Source organism: Bison bison, unplaced genomic scaffold (assembly GCF_000754665.1).
Source record: "Bison bison bison isolate TAMUID 2011002044 unplaced genomic scaffold, Bison_UMD1.0 scf7180017864240, whole genome shotgun sequence".
Taxonomy (NCBI): Eukaryota; Metazoa; Chordata; class Mammalia; order Artiodactyla; family Bovidae; genus Bison; species Bison bison.
In genome coordinates this window covers 1835897-1858407 of record NW_011494812.1, presented here as the reverse complement: position 1 = coordinate 1858407, position 22511 = coordinate 1835897, and the positions used below count along the sequence as shown (strand labels likewise).

The following is a 22511-nucleotide window of genomic DNA, read 5'->3' as shown; positions in this document are numbered from 1 at the left end:
TCTTGCCTGGAGAATCCCAGGGATGGGGGAGCCTGGTGGGCTGCCATCTATGGGGTCGCACAGAGTCGGACAGGACTGAAGTGACTTAGCAGCAGCACTCTGAAGATATTGGATGGAAGCAAAGGCTCTAGTATAAACCGAATAATAAAGACTGAAATTCTGAGGACTAAATTGGTGATTTCAAGGCTTATTAATCAAAAAAAAAAATAACACACATCTCATCTTTCTCGAAGGTTCTGATATACTTTTCTTCCTTACCACCGACTATTCTTATCTTGCTGGGAAGATTTTGTCCAAGTTTTATTTTCTGTAGGTTGTATTATGAAAGTAATAGAGATTAAATTTTTTTCAAACATAAAATACTCACATTAATATGCTTTAAAGAAGTCTGCTGCCCTACCCTGAAAATTTGGATGTGTTTTTAAAAAAATCATGCCCATCTTCCCTGACCTCTTATATACTCAAAAAATTGAAAATGCTTGGACCAAAGTTTGAAATGTATGGAGACAAAGTTGACAATTTTTGCAGTGAAGATGTTGAAGCAAGATATGCACAGCTCATTACAGGACAGATTGCACAGGACAGACTTGAGGTTGAATGCATCAAGAACACATACTGTTCTTTATAAAAGGGGTTGATGGATTAAGAAATGTTTCTGCAGATAGCTCTGCACAGGGCATCCTCGGCCTCATTACTCCTCAGGGTGTACACCACAAGGTTCAGTAGGGGGGTGATGACAGTGTAGGTCACTGAGATCAGCTGATCCTCATCCTTGCTGTTCTCTGACTTGGGCTTGAGGTAGGCAATGGAGGCACAGCCATAGTGGACAATGACCACAGTGAGGTGGGAGGCGCAGGTGGCAAAGGCCAACTTCTGGCCTTTGGTTGAGGTGATCTAGAGGATGGTGGAGATGATGAGAATATAGGAGGTGAAGCCCAGGCCCATGATAACCAGGATCACAGACACACTGACAACAAAATCGATGATCTCATTCTCTCTATACAGGAGAATTTTATGACAGGGAGAGTGTCACAGAAGAAATGACCAACCACCCTGTGATGGAAGGGTAAAGTAAATATGTATATTGGACAGCTGCCATGGCCAAGCCAATGCTGTAGTCTCCACTCATCAGTTGGATGCACACCATCCAGCTGATCTTGCTCATGATGAGTGTGTATCTCAAAGGGTTGCAGATGGCCACGTAGTGGTCATACCCCTTCCCCATGAGCAGAAAGCAGTTGTTGATGGTTAAGGTAAGAAAGAAGAATATTCGAATGGTACAGCCTGCCAGGGAGATTGGTGGGTTCTGGGCTACGAGGTCAGAGAGCGTGCGTGGAATTGTGACCAGTGTGTATATGGCCTTTGAACTGGCCAGCATTCTTAGGAAGAAGTGCCTGAGAGTGTGGAGGTGATGATCAATGTGGATGATGCTCACAATGATGGCATTGCCAGCCAAGGGTAATGTACAGGATGAGAAAAACCATGAAGAGGGTAATCTGCTGTTCATGGAATGTGGAGAATCCTAGGAAAATGAACTCTGTCACTTCTGTGAGGTTTTTTTTTCTGCATTCTTCAGTTTCAGTGTCTGAGAACAATGCAGGGAGTCAACATCGAGAAATTCCCATTGTGGTGTGGACTCTAGAACAGGGATAGAGAGAAGAGTGTAGAGGACAGACAGATATGCACACGTGAGTCGATTTCCTCACTGTATGATCAATAGGTAGGGTGCTGGCACAGCATTATGGCTTCTTTAGCCCCCTCCCTTTTCCCAGTTTTTGCTATCTCCTTTACCTTTTGTTAAGCCTCTAAGGAATGACCAATATGTGAGACTACTGCACACATTCTTTCAAGTTCTTATCCTGAATATGTTGTTTTTGTAGAGAGTGGATGAAAGACTGTTTTGTTTTAATGATGTGTAAGTCACAAAGAGTCAGACACGACTGAGCGACTGATCTGATCTGAAGCCACAGTACCCTTGAGTGTACACATCCTAGCTTTGCCTTTCTCTTCTAGGGAAAGTATGAGAAGTTGGGAAAACAAAATGAAGATGAGAGAGTTAGAATTACTGAATTAAAAATCACTGGTGCCACTTAGGAGAAATTTCTGAGAACAGTGTACAGAATTAATCTCAGGAGAGCTGGTCTTTAGGGACACGTTAGCAAGAGTGAAGATGAAGGATTTGGGGCTCAGCCCAGACGGTCTAGGTGAGACAAACCATTGGCAAAGTTGCTTTGTTGTGAAAGTAACAACAGGGAATTGAGGGTTTAGGGGTGGGTAAACTAAGGAGAAAGCAATGGCAACCCACACCAGTACTCTTGCCTGGAAAATCCCATGGGCGCAGGAGCCTGGTAGGCTGCAGTCCGTGGGGTTGCGAAGAATCAGACACGACTGAGTGACTTCACTTTCACTTTTCACTTCCATGCACTGGAGAAGGAAATGGCAACCCACTCCAGTGTTCTTGCCTGGAGAATCCCAGGGACGGGGGAGCCTGATGGGCTGCCGTCTATGGGGTCGCACAGAGTCGGACACAACTGAAGTGACTTAGCAGCAAACTAAGGAGAAAAGGGGAAATTGTTGGAAAAGAGAGGAGGATCAGCAACATGTCAGAATGCTGGACCTTGAATGAAAGAAATAGCAGTTTCTTTTTGGCAGAGGGACTTAAAAATAAAAACATTGTAATAATTGATTTAAAATTGCTTGCTAACTTATATTTTTGTTGCTCAGTTGCTAAGTTTTGTCTGACTCTGTGACCCCATGGACTGCAGCATGTCAGGCTTCCTGGTCCTCTGCTATCTCCTCGAGTTTGCTCAATTTCATATCCATTGACTGGTGATGCTACCTAATCATCTCATCTTCTGCCACCCTCCTCTCCTTTTGCTAAACAATGTTGTGTTGTAAAGTTTCCCAAGAGCCCCAAACCTTCGTTTAGAGTTGTCATGTGTACAGTCTTGAGTTAGTGGTATTTGGAAAGTGCAGACAGGTGGGTGATGGCCATGCAGAAAAAGGGTGCCATGTGCAAGAGGTGAAATCCAGAGGCAGGAAGAAAAACTTCTTGCTGGTAATGACTGGAAGGAACACAAGGACCTCTCTTGTTCTGTTCTACTTTGCAAGCACACACAGTATTTCCTGGAAATTTGGTGAGGGACTCTGGGATTGGCACCATATTTCAAATGGTAGTTTGAACCACTTTCCACAAGGAACAAGGTCATACGAGCAAGCTGGAGGATTTGGGAAAATCTAGAAAACTTCCACTAGCAATCTAGGAATCTATATTCTTAGTGAATCTTTCCTGGGAATCTAGGGAGCACAATACAGAAAATGTGGATATTCTGGAAAGTACTCCATCATGGAAAATAAGGAGGCAGACATTTAGAGTAGAAATGAGGGGGACTTCCTTGGTGATCCAATGCTTAGGTGATCCAATGCAGAGGACATGGGTTTGTTCCCTGATCTGGGAACTTAAGATCCCACATGCTGTGCAACAACTAAGTCTGTGAGCTGCCACAAAGAGCCTGTTTGCTGATACCACATGCCACAATGCTGATCCCACGTGCTGCAACTAAGACCCAACACAGTCAAAAATAAATATTAACAAAATAAAGTAGAAATGAGTGTGCCACTAAATAAAGTAACTTGTATTAAAAAGGCTGCTGAGATACCAATTGGATAGATAGAGATGAAAGAGAGTGTCAGTGCAACTCTAAGCTTTTCAGGAAGAATAAGAGTTATACAGCTATGGCTCCTTAAAGGAAAAATTCAGTTCATCAGTCATGGTAGCCACATTTCAAGTACGAAAAAGGAACATGTGACTAGTGGCTACTCTGTTGGGCAGCACGCATATCAAACATTTCCTTCCTTGGTGAAAGTTGTGATGAACACTGCTGCTCTGGTGCATTACCATAGACAGACAGGTGGAATGCATGAAAAGCAAAAAAAAAAAAAATCTATTTAAAGAACAATAACATGGTGTGCTGCCATATGGTTAAAAATGTGTGTGTGTGTCTGTGTGTGTGTGAATGCATATTTTTATATATGCAAGATGTCTGAAAGAATATATAGCTGATGTTATGGGTTAACCATTATGTTCGAGTAGGGATGAGATTATATGAAACTTTTTTAATGGCTGTATTGACAATGAAGATTATGGGCCTTATTTTAAATTATTTTAACTCTGAGTATAAAACTATAGCTCATAGTATGGAGAAGGTAAAGGAGGATAACAGCTGAAAACAGATATTAAATCGAGTAAGAAAGAGGTCACTGGTGATGTACTGGCCAATTTCAGTAGAGTCTTGGATTGGAAAGCCAGGTTACAGGGAGGTAACAGAACTTTTAACATGTCATAGATAACAACATCAGATCTTACGTGCTTTCCCCCTTTCCTGATGAACCTATTGCAATGAGTTACAAAAAATAGCTAAGGAGGTATTGAGCCGGCAAAGCTGCAGGCATATTTGGAGCCAGAGAAGAAAACGACAATAGTAAGCTGAATTGAGTTGAAAGAGAAAGAGAAGAGAAAAGAAAAAAAAAATCCCAGGACTCTTTAGGGCCTGAAAAGTACTGCTTTCACCCCAAATCAGCCAGATTTGTTGTTAAGCATGCCTCAGGTAATTATAAAGTTACCTTCTTCAAAGAAGTTATAAAGTTATAAAGAGGATGGCTGATGACCAGGGAATGTGGCCCAGGTATATAAGCCCAGGAGAAAAAAGAGAGGGGAGAAATAAGTTTATTGCCTTTGGTGCACATTTGAATTGGATTGCACAGACAATGAAAGACTATCTTAAGGCAGGATATTCTTAGAATGTGGCAAAAAAATGCAAAAAGAAGGCCAGATCAAGACGTGTGGGAGTATATAATGCAAATGTTCAATGCAAATGTTCAAAGCAGTGTTCTTTCCATGTTGCATTTATTTAGAGGCAAGGTGCACAGTAGGCAGGGAAGAGTGAAGCCCTGTCCCTAGAGGGAGCTGTCACTTCTGCTGCCTAGTAACTCAAGTACAGCCCAAGCCTCAACATTCCCTTCAGACAAGACGAACAAATAGTGCTGCAGTAACTGGGATTCACCCTCCATAAAGTGCAGGCTTCTCTGTGACTCAAACAGTAAAGAATGTGGCTGCAGTGAGGGAGACCCGGGTTCAGTCTCTGGGTTGGGAAGATCTCCTGTAGGAGGGCATGGCAACCCAACTTCAGTATTCTTGCCTGGAGAATCCCCTTGGACAGAGGAGCCTGGTGGGCTGCAGTCCATGGGGTCACAAAGAGTTGGACACAACTGAGCCTGTCTGAGCACAGCAGTGGCTTCCCTGTTGGCTCAGACAGTAAAGAATCTGCCTGCAATGTAGGAGACCTGGGTTCAATCCCTGGGTTGGAAAGATCCCATAGAGAAGGAAATGGCAACCTACTCCAGTATTCTTGCCTGGGGAATTCCATGGACAGAGGCTACAGTCCACGGGATCGCAAAGAGTCAGACATGACTGAGCGACTGAGCACAGTGTACTTTGGTGACTGGCTGTGCTTCCTAGGCTGGGTGTCATATGCTCATCACACTTGGAATGTTTTTCCAAGCGTTCTTCCCAATGATTGTTCTCCATTTCAGGAGTTCTAGGGTGTGGTCACTCCATCTTGTCACATCTTCAGGGGTGTTGTAGCATGAGGGAATGAAATGGAAGATGAAGGGCAGTTGCTTCCTATCTCATTTTTAACCTGTCTTTTTAAAAAGCACAATCCAAAATTGTTACTGTAAAGATAGGTGTTGTTGAAATAACCAGCAGAGGGCTGATAACTGCCTCTGGAGGTGAGGGAGGCCCCAGTGAAGGAGATGGGGAAGTATGGGACGTAGGAGTAAATCACATTGCATTCTTACCTGGAGTCAATTCAGTGAACAATCCCCAGTGTTTGCCTTGGGAGGGGAGAAGTTGCAGAGGGCACCATGATGCTGAAGTGGTGTGTGGAATGGGGGCGTTGATTATACCAGTGGAGAATGGCTGGGTTGCGTTCTCAGCAGTTGGAACAGGTGTCAGTGAACTTAAGGATACTTTTAGCACCAGATGATCATCCCCTTTCTTCGTCCTAGTTACTCTTGTGAGCCAGCCCAGCCAGAGTGACTGCAGCTGGGCACTGGAGCAGCAGCCCTTCTACCATCCAAATCTGGGTCCTCTCTGCGCCTGAACCCTAGGGGCATTTCTGTGTAAGTGACATGCTAGCAGACAATCTCAAAAGCACAGTATAGAACAGAAAGAAGCTTTCAAAATGATTTAAACACTCCAGAAGGACAAAAACCCTGTGGGGGAGTAAGGATACTGAAATGTGCTCATGCATCAAAATTTTAGTCATGAAGCCGAAATTCTGACTAGAGGAAAAAGAAAAATAAGATAGAGGGGAAAAGCACAATTTGAGGGTGTAAAGGAAATACCATTTGCAAAGGGAAGAAATTATGACAAAACCCATGGATTCTTAAAAATATCTAGATCTTTATAAGCAAAATCTGTGCCTAGAAACCGAATCTGTGTTTAAAAAAATAAACTATGCAAGGTAGGCTAAGTCTCTATAATTGTATTTTGAGTTAAAAGGAGTCGTGCTGCTAAAAAAAAAAAAAAAAAAATGATGTTGTCTTTTGCCAGGCTTTCCATCTTGTCCTGTCCTTTCTTTTCCTTTCATTAAAGAAAATAGATGTAAGGTGCCAGGAATGGAGGAGCTGACTTCTTAAGAAACTGATGATTATGTGAACTATTTGAATAAACAAGAGAGTGATGACTTTTCTTTGGGACAGAAGCCTTCCCATACCCAGAAGAATCCACCCCCTTGCCTTCTTGAGTCTGTAGAATCTGCCTGTGCTCTTTTCTGGTTATAGGACATAGCAGGCAATTATGACTTATTTACAAGAAGTCACTGCAATGTCAAGAAAACTGACTGTCATTTTTTGCTAGAATAAATAATAGAACCAGGGTCTCCTGCATTTCTGGCAGATTCTTTACCACCTGAGCTACCAAGGAAGCCCTAGTAGAATCTTAATGTCATACAAAACTCAGCCTTATTAGGGTCTAGGTCAGCCTTACTACATTATTAGATCACTCACAGTAAATTGCACTTTGGATGAAGCATAAGGTGACACATTTGCACTGAGCAAATCTGACCTTCAAGGAGCAGTCCCTTTAAAGTCTGATTTGACGGGGACTCTCAGGAGGATTCCTGTTGTCTAGCTCTTGTCTCCTGGGTTTATTTGCCAAGAGACTTACTGTGCATCCCATGGGTCTGAATGGAGTCAGAATCCTGAAATAAGTCCAGATATCTCATACAATTGGATCATGCCGGGAACACTGGGCAGGCTCTGGTCTCACATGGCCTGACTTTTTCTTTTTCTCCTGGAGAAAAATTGCTCACCTCAGACAAAGATGTGTTGAATGTCACATGGCACTATCTTCTGTTCTTTTGAATCTACGTTAGTGTGTTGCTCCTGCTTAGTTACTCTCAATGAAAATGTACTTGTATAAAAGTCAGATGTGATGACCCTCAATGTCTATGTGAAGAGCTTTACCCTATTTCTGCTACTAACAGGGGACGTACATGGGTTTGGTTAGGTAAGGGGTAGGTTTGGGAGCAGAGGCTGAAAACAGAGAATGAATTTTTCTGTTTGTAGGAATATACCAAGAAGTTAAGGCAGATGATTTAAAGATTTAGGTAGTAAGTCTCAGTTTCTTTTACATCACAGGTGACACTTAGCACTTGTTCACTGCTATATTGTGTCCGACTCTTTGTGACCCCATGAACTGCAGTGTGCCAGGCTTCCTTGTCTTTCACTATCTCCTGGAGTTTGCTCACATTCATGTCCATTGAGTTGGTGATGCTATGTAACCAATCTCATCCTCTGTTGCCCTCTTCTTTTGCCTTCAATCTTTCCCAGCATCAGGGTCTTTTCCAATGAGTCAGCTCTTTGCATCAGGTGGCCAAAGGATTGGAGTATCACCATCAGTCTTTACAATGTATATTCAGGAAATCTTTAAGACCGACTGGTTTGATCTCCCTGCTGTCCAAAGGACTCTCTCAAGAGTCTTCTCCAAGCACCACAATTTGAAAGCATCAATTCTTTAGCACTTACCCTTCTTTATGGTCCACCTCTCACGTCCATACATGACTGCTGGAAAAAACCATAGCTTTGACTAGAGGGACTTCTGTTGGCAAAGTGATGTCTTTGCCTTTTAATACAGTCTAGGTTTGTCATAGCTTTCTGCACTTACATGGTGCTGGAACATGTACTGAGTAGGTGTTGTGTTATCAATTCTGATCCTCACAAGAACACCATGAGGTTACCATGAGAAGTTGGTGTAGCAGCTAGAGCTCTGGATGAAATATTTGCCTTTGCCTCCTTGCTCCAGACACAGTTGGATCAGCCCCTTGTAGACTATGGACCTTAGTGTAACTTACCAGTAACATTAGATGAGTTTTGCTTTGGATCCTGTGGTTGGATGTGACATGATGTGTGTGCTTGACTACTGTCCCAGTGTATGATGGAATCCCTGAGCATCTCCCATATTGAACTCACAGAAGAATGGTTACAGCGAGAAAAAACCTAGATGGAAAATTCTGGAACACAAATGCAGTCTAGTTTATAAGTTAATCAGCTATTTAGTCATATTCCCAGGTGGTACTAGTGGTAAAGAACTCATATGCAAATGCAGGAGATGTTACGAGCAAGGGCTAGATCCCTGGGTTGGGAAGATCCCCTGGAGGAAGGCATGGGAACCCACTCTAGTATTTTTGCCAGAAGAATCCCATAGACAGAGGAGCCTGGTGAATGACGGTCCATAGGGCTGCAAAGTCGGACAAGACTGAATCGACTTAGCATGACAACATGGTAAGAATTAAAGGTGACTGAGATCATGTTTCAGCTTTCCTTCTCTTCTTTGAGTGTTCTTGGACACCTGTTCTTTCTAAATAAGAAGAAGTACCATGAATGCCTAGAAAGTCTCCATGTTGCTTTTCTAAGGTGACTACATACTGATGCTTTCTAGCGAAGAAAAGAGAAAATCTTTTCTTAAAATCCTCACTCTGAGCTAAGGCATATCCCAAGCCCAAGCAGACCTCATTGCTTTAACCTTAGAGCTCTCCATGAAGTTTCCCATATAAAACATAGAGAAAGTTGCAAACACTCTCATTAAGGAAAACTCATTTATAGAGTCTTCCGGTTATGACCAGCCCTGGGGCCGTGTTGTTGAAAGCTCCAGCCTACTTTATTGTGTCTGTGCCTGCCTCTTTGTCCATCCTGGGTGAATGGACACCAGTTAGAAGTAATCACTTGGGAAAAAAGAAAAGTGAAAAAAAGAAGCAATCACTTGGTTATTCTGAAGCTCTACTGGATGCTGTCTTTCTGACTTCCCTTTGCTTCATGCTCTGTTATCTGTGGGCAAAGCCTGCCTTATTTCTCATATGCAGCCAAACTTTCTTTGGAGTCCTTTCTTCTCTGAGAAGGGAATTCATATCTGTTGAGGATATGCCAAACACTCTGCTCCATAGTTTTAATAATAATGAAGATAACTACTAATAATAGCATCTGATAATTATTTTGTAGTGTTGTAATTGGGATGCCTGTTGCTGTGCTAAGAGTTGTATCTTAAAGAGATAAGCTGAGACCAGTTAATGGGGGGTATGTCAAAGGGTTTAAGTTACATCCTGCGTGAAGTGGGGATCCATGGAAGGATTTTCAACTGGGAATTCATGTGAGCAAGATTCTTGATGACTTCAGGACAGTTTTATGGAAATCAGTCATTGTATGGTACCATTGGAATTTTTGAGGGGGAAAAAAAAAGGCAGGCTTGCCTTTACCCAAAATGATCCAGACTCTTAAACATTTTTAGTTTTCATTTCTGCTGGTTCTAATTTTTTTCCCCCATCTCATTACTTGCTATCAAGTTCTCAACTGTTGCTTGCTTGCTTATCTCATTATAGTTGTCTTCTTGGCAGAAGCTCAGACCTCTTTTTGATTTTGTAGCTGGAAAACCAAATAGAAAGATTTCTGTTGCAACTCCACATGAATTTTGAATTGTTAATGCAATGATTATTAGTAGCATGTAAATGTTGCTACTGACCATACTCATTGAGTGCTCTGACATATCTTTTTAGTTACTTAAAGATTTCCCTCCTCATAACTTGCAGGCTGATTTTTCTGGTTAATTAAACAATTTTCAAATAAGTAGATATAAGAGAAAATGTTTGGGACTATGACAAGCACTAAACAAATGCAGGTGGCATAATACATTTTTTAATTAGGCATACTTGTAGATGGGAAATTCAAAGAAGAAAGAGCTACAGATCTACAATTTAGCGTCCAGTTGCTTTAAGCAGAACTCTTGGGTATTGGTTGTTTCATTTTCAAGTGCTTTCATTGATTCCAGACCTCAGCCCCACACCATGGGCTTGACAATAACATAGCCTTTGATTTCATATTTCAAAGCCTGCCAGTCCAGGATGGTGGGACTGATGGACGAGGAACCCTGGTACGCAAGTAAGATTTCTTCCGGCGACAGGACAGAGTCCCACATGTATAAATCCCCAATCTCTCCCATAAAGGACTGGTTCTTATCAAACCCTCCTCCATAGGAATCCTGCTCTTGTCCCAAGACAATCTTGGGGTGAGCTCCCACAGCATAACCCTGTTTCAGGCCCCTTTTCACCAGTGGCCTCCCGTTGATCCAGAATTCAGCAATGCCTGTGGAAGACTCCCAGCTGGTACAGATGTGCACTGGGCTGGGGAACTTCTCGGTAGCTCTAACAGTAACTTTGGTTTTACCAATGTATAGACTGTACTCTCCAATTCCATTTTTAAAAACCAGTAGCTCGTTATCCTTGCTGTGGATGTTGTAGGAGAAGAGGCTGTAGCCCCGGGAGAGATCACTATAGGCTCGGAGACACAAGGTCAAGTTCTTCAGAGGTTTCTCCAGCTTTGTGATCAGGGTCACATGGTCAGTGGAAGATTCTCTAGGAAACACAAATACCTTCCCTCTGAGGTCTGTGGACAGACAGGGAGAAACAGAGTGACCTTTACTATAAATGCAGGAGAAAAAGAACATTCAATCTTTTCTCATCTCATGTTCCTGAATCATACCCTGACCACCCTACCTGTCTGAGCAAAGGCTTCTGGGAGGATGATGAGGACAGAGACCCAAGACATCAGCTTGTTCATGTTCTTGGCCTGGGGCTGGTACAGCAGCAGCAATGACCAGGATGAGGGTACAGAGAGCACGGTGGTTGTTCACCCAGTTTCTGAGCTTCACATTATTAGATCTCAGGCATGTCAGGGTTTATATGCACCTCCAGGTAAGGATGGGGGTGGAGAGCACCAATAATGTGTGAGTGATTTTCCAGGCCTGCCCTGTGATGCCAACAGTCAGACCTATTGGTGGGGAAGGAAGAGCTGGAAAATCAATTGGGAGTTACTTATTAGATATGGGGGATGGCCAGAGTTCCACCCCACTGTGACCCAGATTCTGGTGCTGGGAGAGAGTGGGATGGAGAGTAGTGTTATGGAAGAGATGAGAGGCCATGCTAGGCATGTCAGGAGGGCCTGACTTCACTCTTCAGGTGTCCCTCAGTCTGATGGCCCTGTGTCTTCTGTTTGTGGATATTCTGGGGTTCTGATTTCTACTGAAGATCTTGGAATCTCTTCATCTTTGGTTAATTCCATATTTACTGCTAAGGGGAGTGAGAGCATTAGAGTATCTGTATTTTCTGTCTCCCTGAAGATTAGTCCTTTTAGTCTCTGTCACTCAGCTCTGTTTCTTTTTTTGATTATCATGGTGTTTCTTTCTTTTTTTTAAATTAAGTTTTATTGGAGTATATTTGATTCACAATGTTGTGTTAATTTCTGCTGTACAGCCAAGTGAGTCAGTTATAGATATACGTATATTCACTCTTTTTTAGATTTTATTCCCATATAGGTTATTACAATGTATTGAGTAGAGTTCCCTGTGCTATATGGTAGGTTCTTATTAGTTATCTGTTTTATATATAGTAGTATGTATACTTCAATCCCAATCCCCCAGTTTATCTCCCCAACTCCTTCCCTCTTGGAAACTATAAGTCTGTTTTCCACAACTGTGACTTATATCTGTTCTGCAAATAAGTTCATCTGTACCATTGTTTTAGATTCCACATATAAGTGGAGTGATATTGATTCCACTTACATGATATTTGTTTTTCTCTGACTTGCTTCACTCAGTACGATCGTCTCTAGGTCCATCCGTGTCACTGTAAATGGTATTATTTCCTTATTTTTGATGGCTGACCAATATTCCACTGTGTGTGTGTACTGTGTCTTCTTTACCCGTCCCTCTATCAGTGGACACTCAGGTTGCTTCTGTGTCCTGGCTATTGTGTGTAATGCTGCAGTGAACACTGGGGTGCACGTGTCTTTTCAAATTGTGGTTGTCTCCAGATATTTGCCCAGAAGTGGGATTGTTGGATCATATGGCAGTCCTACTTTTAGTTTCAAAAAATGTATTTACTTATTAAGTGATTTTTTGGACTGTGGTAGGTCTTTGTTGCTGCCCACGGCTTTCTCTAGTTGCAGCTAGTTGCAGCTACTCTGTTTCAGTGTGCGGGTCTCTCACTGCTGTGGATTCTTGCGGCGAGCGAGCTCCGCCCGTGGCAAAGGTCATGAGGAAGGAGGCTTGGCATACGCAAAGGCGGGATCAAGCCTCAGGAGTCCCCCTGGAAATTCTCGAGCATCTACCCCCAAAACCAGAGTCTGCCTACTTTCTGCTTTGTGCTTTCACCTACACCTCAGACTTTACGGGGGGCTGTCCCCCACTACCTCTCTCTGAAACAAGAGTTAGCTTACAGCTCCAGTTAATAATTCCTGGGTGTGACAGTGTTTAACCCACAAAGTCCATTGGAAATCCTCTAGCCTGCCTGAATAGGTTTTTCCGGCCACATGTGATTGCTCAGAGCCTCCCAACTATGAGAGGCATGAGATGTTCTAAACTGTCTAAATACAGATTCCTTTGAGCAGTTAAAAGATTGATTAGAAATTGTATTGGTGAAGGGTTTTTCACTTGTTGGGCCAATGTTTGCTGCTAAGTCTCCATATCCCTTACCTGCTGTGTCCCTGGCAGTGTATTGATTAATATAATTGGTGTAAATAGTAGCTTTAATGTTTATAACCTGGGACCCTTGAGTTAATTCTTTTTCTTGTTATAGCCCACCACACCTTTGCTCTGTAGGAATGCAACTTTATCTAATGCTTTTGGAGGGTGGCGCTTGACTTATCACCTTTAGAGAAAAATAAGTTTTCTGAAGAAAGGGTCTTAAAATGTTAACAGGCCTCCGGGCCAGAAGATGATGCAAATCACCTAAGCTTTTGCATATGATAAGTTTGCAGGAAGAAAGCCTGGCTTACTGCATGACTCTACCCCTTCCCCCATTATCCTCTATGCATAACTTAAGGTATAAAAACTACTTTGGAAAATAAAGTGCGGGCCTTGTTCACCGAAACTTGGTCTCCCCATGTTGCTCTTTCTCTCACCTTCTGGCTGAATTATTCAGCCTCTTTTCTGCACTGAATTTTCCTACTGAGCTATCCTCATCCTATTACTCTTTATATCTTTGATAAAATATTTAAATAAATAGGTCGCCGACGCCGTCCCCGCTTCGAATACCCTGGATCAGCCGGGGCTGGTCCCCGGCAGATTCTCTTGTTGCAGAGCACAGGCTCTTGGTGCTCAGCCTTCAGTAGTTGTAGTACGTGGGCTCAGTAGTTGTGGCTTGCAGGCTCTAGAGTGCAGGCTCACAAGCTGTGGCCCACAGCTAAGGCCTGTGGGATCTTCCTGGACCAGGGATCGAGCCAGTGTCCTTTGCATCGCAAGGTGGATTCTTCACCACTGGACCACCAGGGAAACCCTATTTTTAGTTTTTTAAGGAATCTCCACACTTTTCTCCTAGTGGCTGTATCAATTTACATTCCTGCCTACTGTGTAGGAGGGTTCCCTTCTCTCCACCCCTGATCAGCATTTGTTGTTTATAGACTTTTTAATGATAGCCATTCTGACTGGTATGAGGTGAGGCCTCCTTGTGGTTTTGATTTGCATTTCTTTAATGGTTAGTGGTGTCGAGCACCTTTCCATGCGCCTCTTGGCCATTAGTATATCTTCTTTGGAGAAATGTCTACGTAGATCTTCTGACCAGTTTTTGACTGGGTTGTGTGTTGTTTCAACACTGTGCTGCATGAGCTGTTTTTATATTTTGGAGACTAATCCTTCGTTGATCGCTTTGTTTGCAAATATTTTTTCCCATTTTGTGGGATGTCTTTTCATTTTGTTTATGGTTTCCTTTGTTGTGTGAAAGCTTTTAAATTTAGTGACAGCTGGGCATGGACCTGAAAGTCTAGTACTGTCCAATTTTAGGGCTAGTTAATTCAGCAGGTGAGCATTTCATACTCCTAGCATATCCCAACTTCCATGGCCGTGGTCATGTTTATCATGGTGTTTCTTTATGCCAGAGTTTTCCATTCCTCTTTGTAACTGATTTTTCTTGTAACCTGTTTACTATTTGCAGAGATGTCAGCATCTCATTTGGTTTTCCTCTCTTCCTCTTTGGGTCCCTGGCCATTGAAGTTTCATTTATGTTAATCTTTGGTGATAACCCCAATAATACATTACACTTACATTTAGTATTAATGCCCAGGCACTACACTAGTCCTGGAGGTTGAGTGGTGACCTACCCTGGCACAACCCCAGTGACCTCTATCTTCATCCCCTCTGCTGTTACTTAAACTCTTTTGCTACTGGCCACCACTCAAACCTGCTCTGCCTCTAAGATATCAAACTAAAGCTTTCCTTTCTCGCTGCATTATCTTCCTTTTTTCCTGTCCCTAAATTCTATGGAATCTTCGTGTTCATCCTCTTGTGCAGTCTCTTGTTCATTTCCTCTTCTCTCAGCTTATGGCAGACCTCTGGTCAGCCTTTTTAATGACATAAAAATTGCCACCAAAAACGCTCTCTACCATTGTTCAAATTATCCTTCTACTGCTCAGCTATAGACAGTTTCCACTCTCTCCTTTTTTCTAAGCTAAATCCCAGGTGGTAAAACATTATATGGCTTGTGGCACAGTAACGGTTAGTTGGAGTTTGGATTATATACCTTATTGTCTCAATTAAATGCAGATCCTTCAGCTTGAAAGCCAGTGCCTTTCACAGTTTGGCTCCATCCTAGGCTTAATCTCTTAATCAAACACTGTTTTCTGGTCAAATACCTCTAATTGCTGTTTTTTATACATACCTGATTTTCCTGATTTCTTTCTTTCTTTCTTTTTTGCTTTCATTTTGTCTTGAATTTTCTTTATCTATCTCTGTTTCGTAAAATCCTAACTACTGTTCAAAATCAGCCTCTAAAGTGATTCATTTCATGAAGATATCCTTGATGTCTCAATTAAACATTATTTTGCCTCTTTCCAACTCCCCATGAGGTTAGGACCAAAGACTTTGGAGTAAAATTTGCTAGTGGTTGACTATTGTGAAAGCTACTCAACCTCTCTGAACCTTCCTTTCCTTTTCTGCAAAACAAAGATAAACCTTTCCACCTCACAGTGTAATTGTGAGCATAAATGAGATATTATAATATGCATAAAGTTCATGGAATGGCGTCTGGATGATTATTGTAATTTTGAAGCTTTTATGGATGTCACTGTGTCTTCCCCATATTTATAGATGTTGGTGTATTTATCTCTTGTGCTTAGTCTCTCAGTCATGTCTGACTCAGCAAAACCAGGACTGTAGCCCATTAGGCTCCTTTGTCCACAGAGTGGACATGCCCTTCTCCAGGGGATCGTCCCAACCCAGGGTCTGAACCCAGGTCTCCCCGCATTTCAGGCAGGATTCTTTACCATCTGAGCCAACAGGGAAGCCCATATTTATCTCTTATCCTCTCTTAATTGAAGCTGAGTATTACGTTTTATTTATTTCTAGTTCACCTGTTTTACTTAACCATTATTTATGAACATGGAAGGAACCCAATATAAATTAATATTTGTGGAATCATATGATTCAAGCAGGGAGAGGAATTTTTACATAAAACAGTTTAGTAGCAACCAAAACCACGAATCCACTTGAGTAACATAAGAAGATCTGCTGGAAATAGGAAATGGGATGCAACTTTTACTGGGAATCCAGGTACTAGGCTCTTCCCCTTCCCATATGTTAGTTAATGTATGCCATGAAATTTAGAGAATATAGCATTTACCAACTGCTTCTAGTTTTCATCAGAAATTATGAAATATCATTCTGTCAGCCAAAGATGGTTTGGAGGTCAATGTGGAAGAGTCCCCTCTAATGGGAGATGTGGGTGTGAAGCTGGCCTAGGAATATTGCTACTGGGGTCGAGTGCCAGAGTTTGTAGCTGGGTGTGAAAATAGTATGTTCAATCCCTGTGAAGAGACCAGCAGGGCTAGAAAGTAGGTTTCAGTGTAGAACGGGAAAACAGAAGGAGAGGTGGGGCCTGATTCTGTTCTTTAATTTCCTTCTCTGGAATATGTTTCCTAGGCCTTGGAAGAAAACAGCCTGGGCTTCAGTAGTAGTCAAAGTGGAAACTCTGGATTCTTTCTGTTGCAGGAAAGGAAGTTCCTGATGTCAGAATATAGGACAATGAATTCTGAGTCTTTAGAACCAGGTCGGGTTTTCAAGGTGAACCAATCCCTGTGGTTGCTGAGAGGCTTTTGGGTGCCTTTCTGCCAGTGAAAGTTTATGTGAGAGATGCTGGTTTCTGTCTGGGTAGCTCTGGAAAGGCTGAGGATAGGCGAGTAAAGATGGAAAGCACTGGAAAGAGGCAGGTCACTGGTGTGCCTCAAGTAGTATTGCCCTGATGCCCTCAGCTGGCACACAATAAAACGTGTCTTCAGAGAGGATGGGAGAATAGAGCACTGGCAGTGCCACAGAAAGGGCATGGCACAAACTCAGATCTGGAAAAAGGCAGAGATGTGGCATGGAACTGAAGGTCATGTGTTGTGTGTTCATTGCTCAGTTTTGTTTGATTCTTTGCAACCCCATGAACTGTAGCCCGCCAGGCTCCTCTGGGTTACCAAGGGATTAAAAAATACTTGAAAGATACCTTCTAAGGCCTGGGGTATTTATAGAAGACATAAAGTTGCAGTAACCCCTGGGAAAGACTGGAAAGGAAGAGACTGACGGGAGAAAAAACACGAGGTTGGAGAAGAGTACAGATTTTGGTGTGAATAAAGAATTATTTGCATGTGTTCTGTTGGCTGTAAGGAAACTTAAGGGCGTGCATTTGTAGTAGATGAAAACAGGCAGTGGAGACATTAAGAGCAACTGATTATCATCCTGAGAAGTGATTGAATAAAATCAAAGGTAAACAATTTCAGACTGGTGGCAGGGTCTTACGGTATAAGTAAAAGGGCAAACCTGAGATTAAAAAAAAAAAAGATAAATAGAATATGGAACTGAATTAGGTTTTACTCTAAATTTCTGATTGCACATAATTTGGAAAAACAGGGTCCTTTTAATGCAGATAGAACAATTGCGAGGACGTTCATTTGGAAGAGGTGCAGGGTAAATGATAAGTTTGGTTCCTAAAATGCTAAATTTGAAATGATAGTATGATCTACATATAGAACAGGCCAGTGGAGAATTTGATATATGTGAGTGCCACTTGGGATTAGAAATACAAGCTTCAGAGGAATCAACACATAAGTGATGATGAAACGAAAATAGATGATCTCTTTCAGTGGAAGGGAGAGGAGAGCAAAGGTCAGGGAACCAAGCACTGATGTGGGGGAGCATTTGCTTTTATGGAGTTGGAAGCAAGAGAAGAGTCAGGGAGAGAGACAAAAAAACACTGTTTGACAGAGAGAAGGATGGTGTGTATAGTGTCATGGAAACCAAGCCAGTGCAAGTTTCTAGGAGGCAGTGTCCACTGGTATTAAATGCATCAGATCTAAGTAGAAGGGATGCTGGATTTAGCAATAAAAACATCATCCGTGACCTTTGAAAGAGCAATTTCCTTAAAGTGAATGTGGCAGAAGCCAGGTTGCAGGGGATGATGGACGGAGGAAGGGAGGTCTTCCTTCCCTTAGGAACCTGTGCAGTAATTCTGACAAGGAACAAAAGGAAAGAAGCAAGATTTCTATAGGGGACTTGGGATCCATTGTGTGTTTCTCATGCAGATTATAGAGTGTCTGTTTTTGACAGAGAGGCTATTGTGTTTCTGCTTCTCACCCCATAACATTTCATCCAATGACAGAGAAAAATTGGTGTTCACCTGAGATTATGACTGACCTTTCCACTAAAGAAGCTATTTCAGACTCTAAATGCCAGGCTCCAGGCAGCTGTTGGCTGACTCCTGCCTCCCCTTCCCAATTCTGGCAGCCTCACAAACCCACCTCTTCCTTTCCAGGTCTTGATGATTTACAGGAGTCTTCCCTTGATCTAAGTTCTCTGTTCCTAGTTTCAGGGTTTGCTGGTAAAATAAGCTGCCTGATAAATTTGTCATCTCCTATCTACTTTTGGGTTCAGCCCTCTGTCTAGATCAGCCTCCCTCAAGGAAATCTCATGTCTGAATTCAGATTTCAACTGTCATGCCCCTCCAGAATGTCACAGTATTCATTTCTCGGCCTTTGTCCTTTACACCCCTGAATTATCACTCATTTATTTGGAATCACTCATCTTCATTCTCATATTTATAAAAATACACCTTGATTGATGAAGTGGATTTTTTGATCCATTAGAATTATTTTATTTCTATTCCTTATAACCCGTTGGCCATAAGCATCTCCTTGCTGTTTGTTCATCATCCCTTTTGAGTATAGCATCTTGGGGAGGTGCTATGAAAAGAAGAAAAAAAATAATGGCAGGAACTCAGTGTAACTAAGTCTTAAGTCTGTTGAAGAGACAACTCTCTCTGTGAGTGAGTGAAGTCGCTCAGTCATGTCCGACTCTTTGCAACCCTGTGGATGGTAGCCCATCAGGCTCCTCCGTCCATAGGATTCTCCAGGCAAGAATACTGGAGTGGGTTGTCATTGCCTTCTCCAGGGGATCTTCCCAACCCAGGGACCAAACCCAGGTCTCCTGCATTGCACGCTTTAACCTCTGAGCCACCTGTATAGGAATATATTTCTTAGTCTACAGTTTTACAGAGAACACACACATTGAGAAAACAGGGGCAGATGTCTCAGGTGGGCGCTGAAAGAGGTCTTAGCTAGAGCTGTCTTGTTCTACTCTTGTCATCTTGTTCTGCCCTAAGCCATGTTTCTGCCTAGGACCTAGAGTCCATGTCAGGACAAGAGAATTTGCCCATGTTCAGCCATTTAATTCACATCTGTAAAACTGCAGAATGCAGAGAAAGAGCCTCACAGAAGCTGACAGAGCTCACCTGGCTGGACATCTCCAGCTTTGTGAGTGTTGTTGTGCAGTATCTTCACTTCATCAGGGAACAGCACTGTCCTGGCTCTAACCACATTGGCTATGTCCTTCTGTTTTTGTCTTTGTCAGCGCCACCAGCTGTTGTGTGGTCATGTGAAAATCCCTGAGATGTAGAGTCTGTGAACAAGAGGGTGTGTGCCTCGTTGGTGTGTGTTTTATTTAGTATTGGCCCAGGTGTAGTAGTTATCTAGATATCATCTGTGCTCCATTTACATTTCTGTGATGCTAAAGTATATTAAACTTTCCTTTATTGCCAGTCCTATCCATGACATAAACCATTTATTTCCCACACCTATATTCAGGTGTTCATGGGCTTGCATCAATGCTCTCATCACTTCCACTATGCTTTGGATTGCTTCAGCTCAGGGCTTTGCCTCCTGTGCCTCCCACCTCACCGGGGTCATTGTCTGGTGTGGTTGTGCCTCTGTCACTTAACTCGAGCCTGAACTGGTCAATTCAGTAGAAAACAGACCATCTCAGAGGTCTACACCATTGTCATGTGCTGTTGGACCTTGCTGTTTACAGTGTTGGGTACATGGAGGTCAAGGATACCATGTACAGAGTTGTGGACACAAGCATTTCTCAACAGATTGACTCATTTCATCAGGAGACCTTTAGTCCTGGCCAGTGTTTTTCCCTGCTTACAGACATTTCACAGCTCACGAGTAGACCAAATAGAAAGCTGTGTTGTGAGCTGGTTCACAGACTTAGCCTGCTCTTCTACTTATACTCTATAAAGAAGGCAGGAGCCAGGCTTTCTGATCAGGGTGCACATGACTACAGGGACCGTAATGCTCCAGGAGAACTTTGATGACTTCTTTTTATGGAGGAGCATGTTAATTGAAAATCCTCCTGGCTTCCACTTCACTTGACCATTTGCTGCTTGGCTTTTGTCCATGCATGGCACAGACCTCGTGACAGTGACAGCAGTGACTTCAGTTAAAGAACCCCATGGACCACCTGAGACTTACCCCGCTTCCATGATCTCAGTTATATGATCCTTAATAGGTATTTCAAAAAGACTTTCCTTAACCATCCCTGGTTTGGGAAGATCCCCTGGAGAAAGGAATGGCAACCCACTCTATTATTCTTGCCTGGAGAATCCCATGGACAGAGGAGAGCCTGGTGGACTATAGTCCATGGGGTCACAAAGAGTTGGATACGACTGAGTGACTTTCACTCACTCACTCACTCACTTCCTTAACCATTTGCTGATTGAAAAACAGTTGCAACAAGAGAGATCCTTCTTTCCATGAATTCATCCCAACTTAAAGTGTGTATTTAGGTGGAGTATCCTTTAGTTTTATAGAAGGAAAAGTCCCTTTAAAGTGACATTATTATTATAGCCTTGGAAATGGCACAGGGAGAACGGGGCGGGGGGTGTCTCTTCTCAAGGAATGATGTCTTCATTTAGAACGCTTTTTAAAAAGTTTGTCTTCTTGTTCCTCTAAAGCCTTTGAGAATTGTTAATTCCATAGTGGCTATGTGGTAGCTATTTGGAGTTCAGTTCAGTTCAGTTGCTCAGTCGTGTCCGACTCTTTGGGACTCCTTGAATTGCAGTACGTCAGGTCTCCCTGTCCATCACCATCTCCCGGAGTTCACTCAAACTCACGTCCATCGAGTAGGTGATGCCATCCAGCCATCTCATCCTCTGTCGTCCCCTTCTCCTCCTGCCCCCAATCCCTCCCAGCATCAGAGTCTTTTCCAATGAGTCAACTCTTCGCATGAGGTGGCCAAAGTACTGGAGTTTCAGCTTTAGCATCATTCCTTCCAAAGAAATCCCAGGGCTGATCTCCTTTAGGACGGACTGGTTGGATCTCCTTACAGTCCAAGGGACTCTCAAGAGTCTTCTCCAACACCCCAGTTCAAAAGCATCAATTCTTCGGCACTCAGCTTTCTTCACAGTCCAACTCTCATATCCATACGTGACCACTGGAAAAACCATAGACTTGACTAGATGGACCTTTGTTGGCAAAGTAATGTCTCTGTTTTTGAATATGCTATCAAGTTTGGTCATAACTTTTCTTCCAAGGAGTAAGCGTCTTTTAATTTCATGACTGCAGTCACCATCTGCAGTGATTTTGAAGCCTCCCAAAATAAAGTCTGACACTGTTTCCACTGTTTTTCCATCTATTTCCCATGAAGTGATGGGACCAGATGCCATGATCTTCGTTTTCTGAATTTGGAGTAGGTGTGGTTAATTCTGGGCAAGAGACTTTGATTGCTCTTTGCTAGCATTTTCCAATAAATTAAACCCATGTCAATACCCATTTTCCCTTCTGCTAGGTAAGTGCAGGCTATAAGTTTATTTCCATCCCATGTCTTTTACCAGTAGAGTTCTTGCTCTGAAGAGCTCTTCTGTATTCATATATTACACTTTTTTTCTTAGATGGGTGGTTATGTGTTTAATTAAGAAACTTTTATATACTTCCACTGTTAGAACTAGAAAATTTGTTGGAAAAAGCTAGTATAGGAACATATATTTTTACATATTCCTATATTTTGGATATAAATGACACATTGCTATTTCAACTTCAAGGTCAATCTTTCCATATTGTATTTTGAGAACTTATGTCATATTTTTAACCTCAAAATTAGGATTGAGGTACATTTTGGCCATGTGTGATTTTCCTTTCTTCAACAGACTGCTTAAGGTCAAAAGTCTCAGGCATTAGTGGTTGCCTTCTCCTGGAATTTCTCTTTTGTTTCACACAGGAGACTGGGAGGATTAATAGGTGATGCCAGTGTCTTAGGATCAGCACCTGGTGTACCATAAAGGGCAGTTCTGAAGCTGAAGTCCACAGATCCTTAAGGGGCTCTTGAATAGGTTTAAGGGTATTTGTGAACTTTCTGAAATTGTGTGCAAAGTATTGTGAGCTTGGGCACATGTGCATTTTTCATCAGGTTTTCAAAGAAGTCTCTGATCTGCCAAAGATAAAAATCGATTGCTCTAGATTAGGGTTTTGTAAAGTTATTTTTACTCAGACCCATAGTAAGTAGTATATTTTGCGATGCTATATGCATGCATCCACACACACACACACACACACACACACACACACATCTATAAATACACCTTGATCCAAATCATCAC

General features: G+C 42.4%; 1 protein-coding gene and 1 pseudogene across 1 annotated transcript; both read right to left on the bottom strand.

Annotated features, from left to right (window-relative positions):
- Positions 1 to 642: 642 nt before the first annotated feature.
- LOC104993621 lies at positions 643 to 5587 on the bottom strand (annotated as a pseudogene).
- A 4642-nt stretch (positions 5588 to 10229) lies between these two features.
- Positions 10230 to 11282, bottom strand: APCS (amyloid P component, serum). Its single transcript, XM_010846856.1, has 2 exons — positions 11109 to 11282; positions 10230 to 10998 (listed from the first exon to the last, which is right to left on the bottom strand). The coding sequence occupies exons 1-2, from the start codon at positions 11170 to 11172 to the stop codon at positions 10388 to 10390; spliced, it is 675 nt and encodes a 224-aa protein (XP_010845158.1). The 5' UTR covers positions 11173 to 11282; the 3' UTR covers positions 10230 to 10387.
- Positions 11283 to 22511: the final 11229 nt, after the last annotated feature.

Coding starts and splice junctions, on each gene's coding strand:
- APCS (XM_010846856.1), bottom strand. CDS start 11,172: ATGAACAAGCTGATGTCTTGGGTCTCTGTCCTCATCATCCTCCCAGAA. Junction 10,999..11,108: donor AGAAGCCTTTGCTCAGACAG/GTAGGGTGGTCA, acceptor GTCTGTCCACAG/ACCTCAGAGGGAAGGTATTT.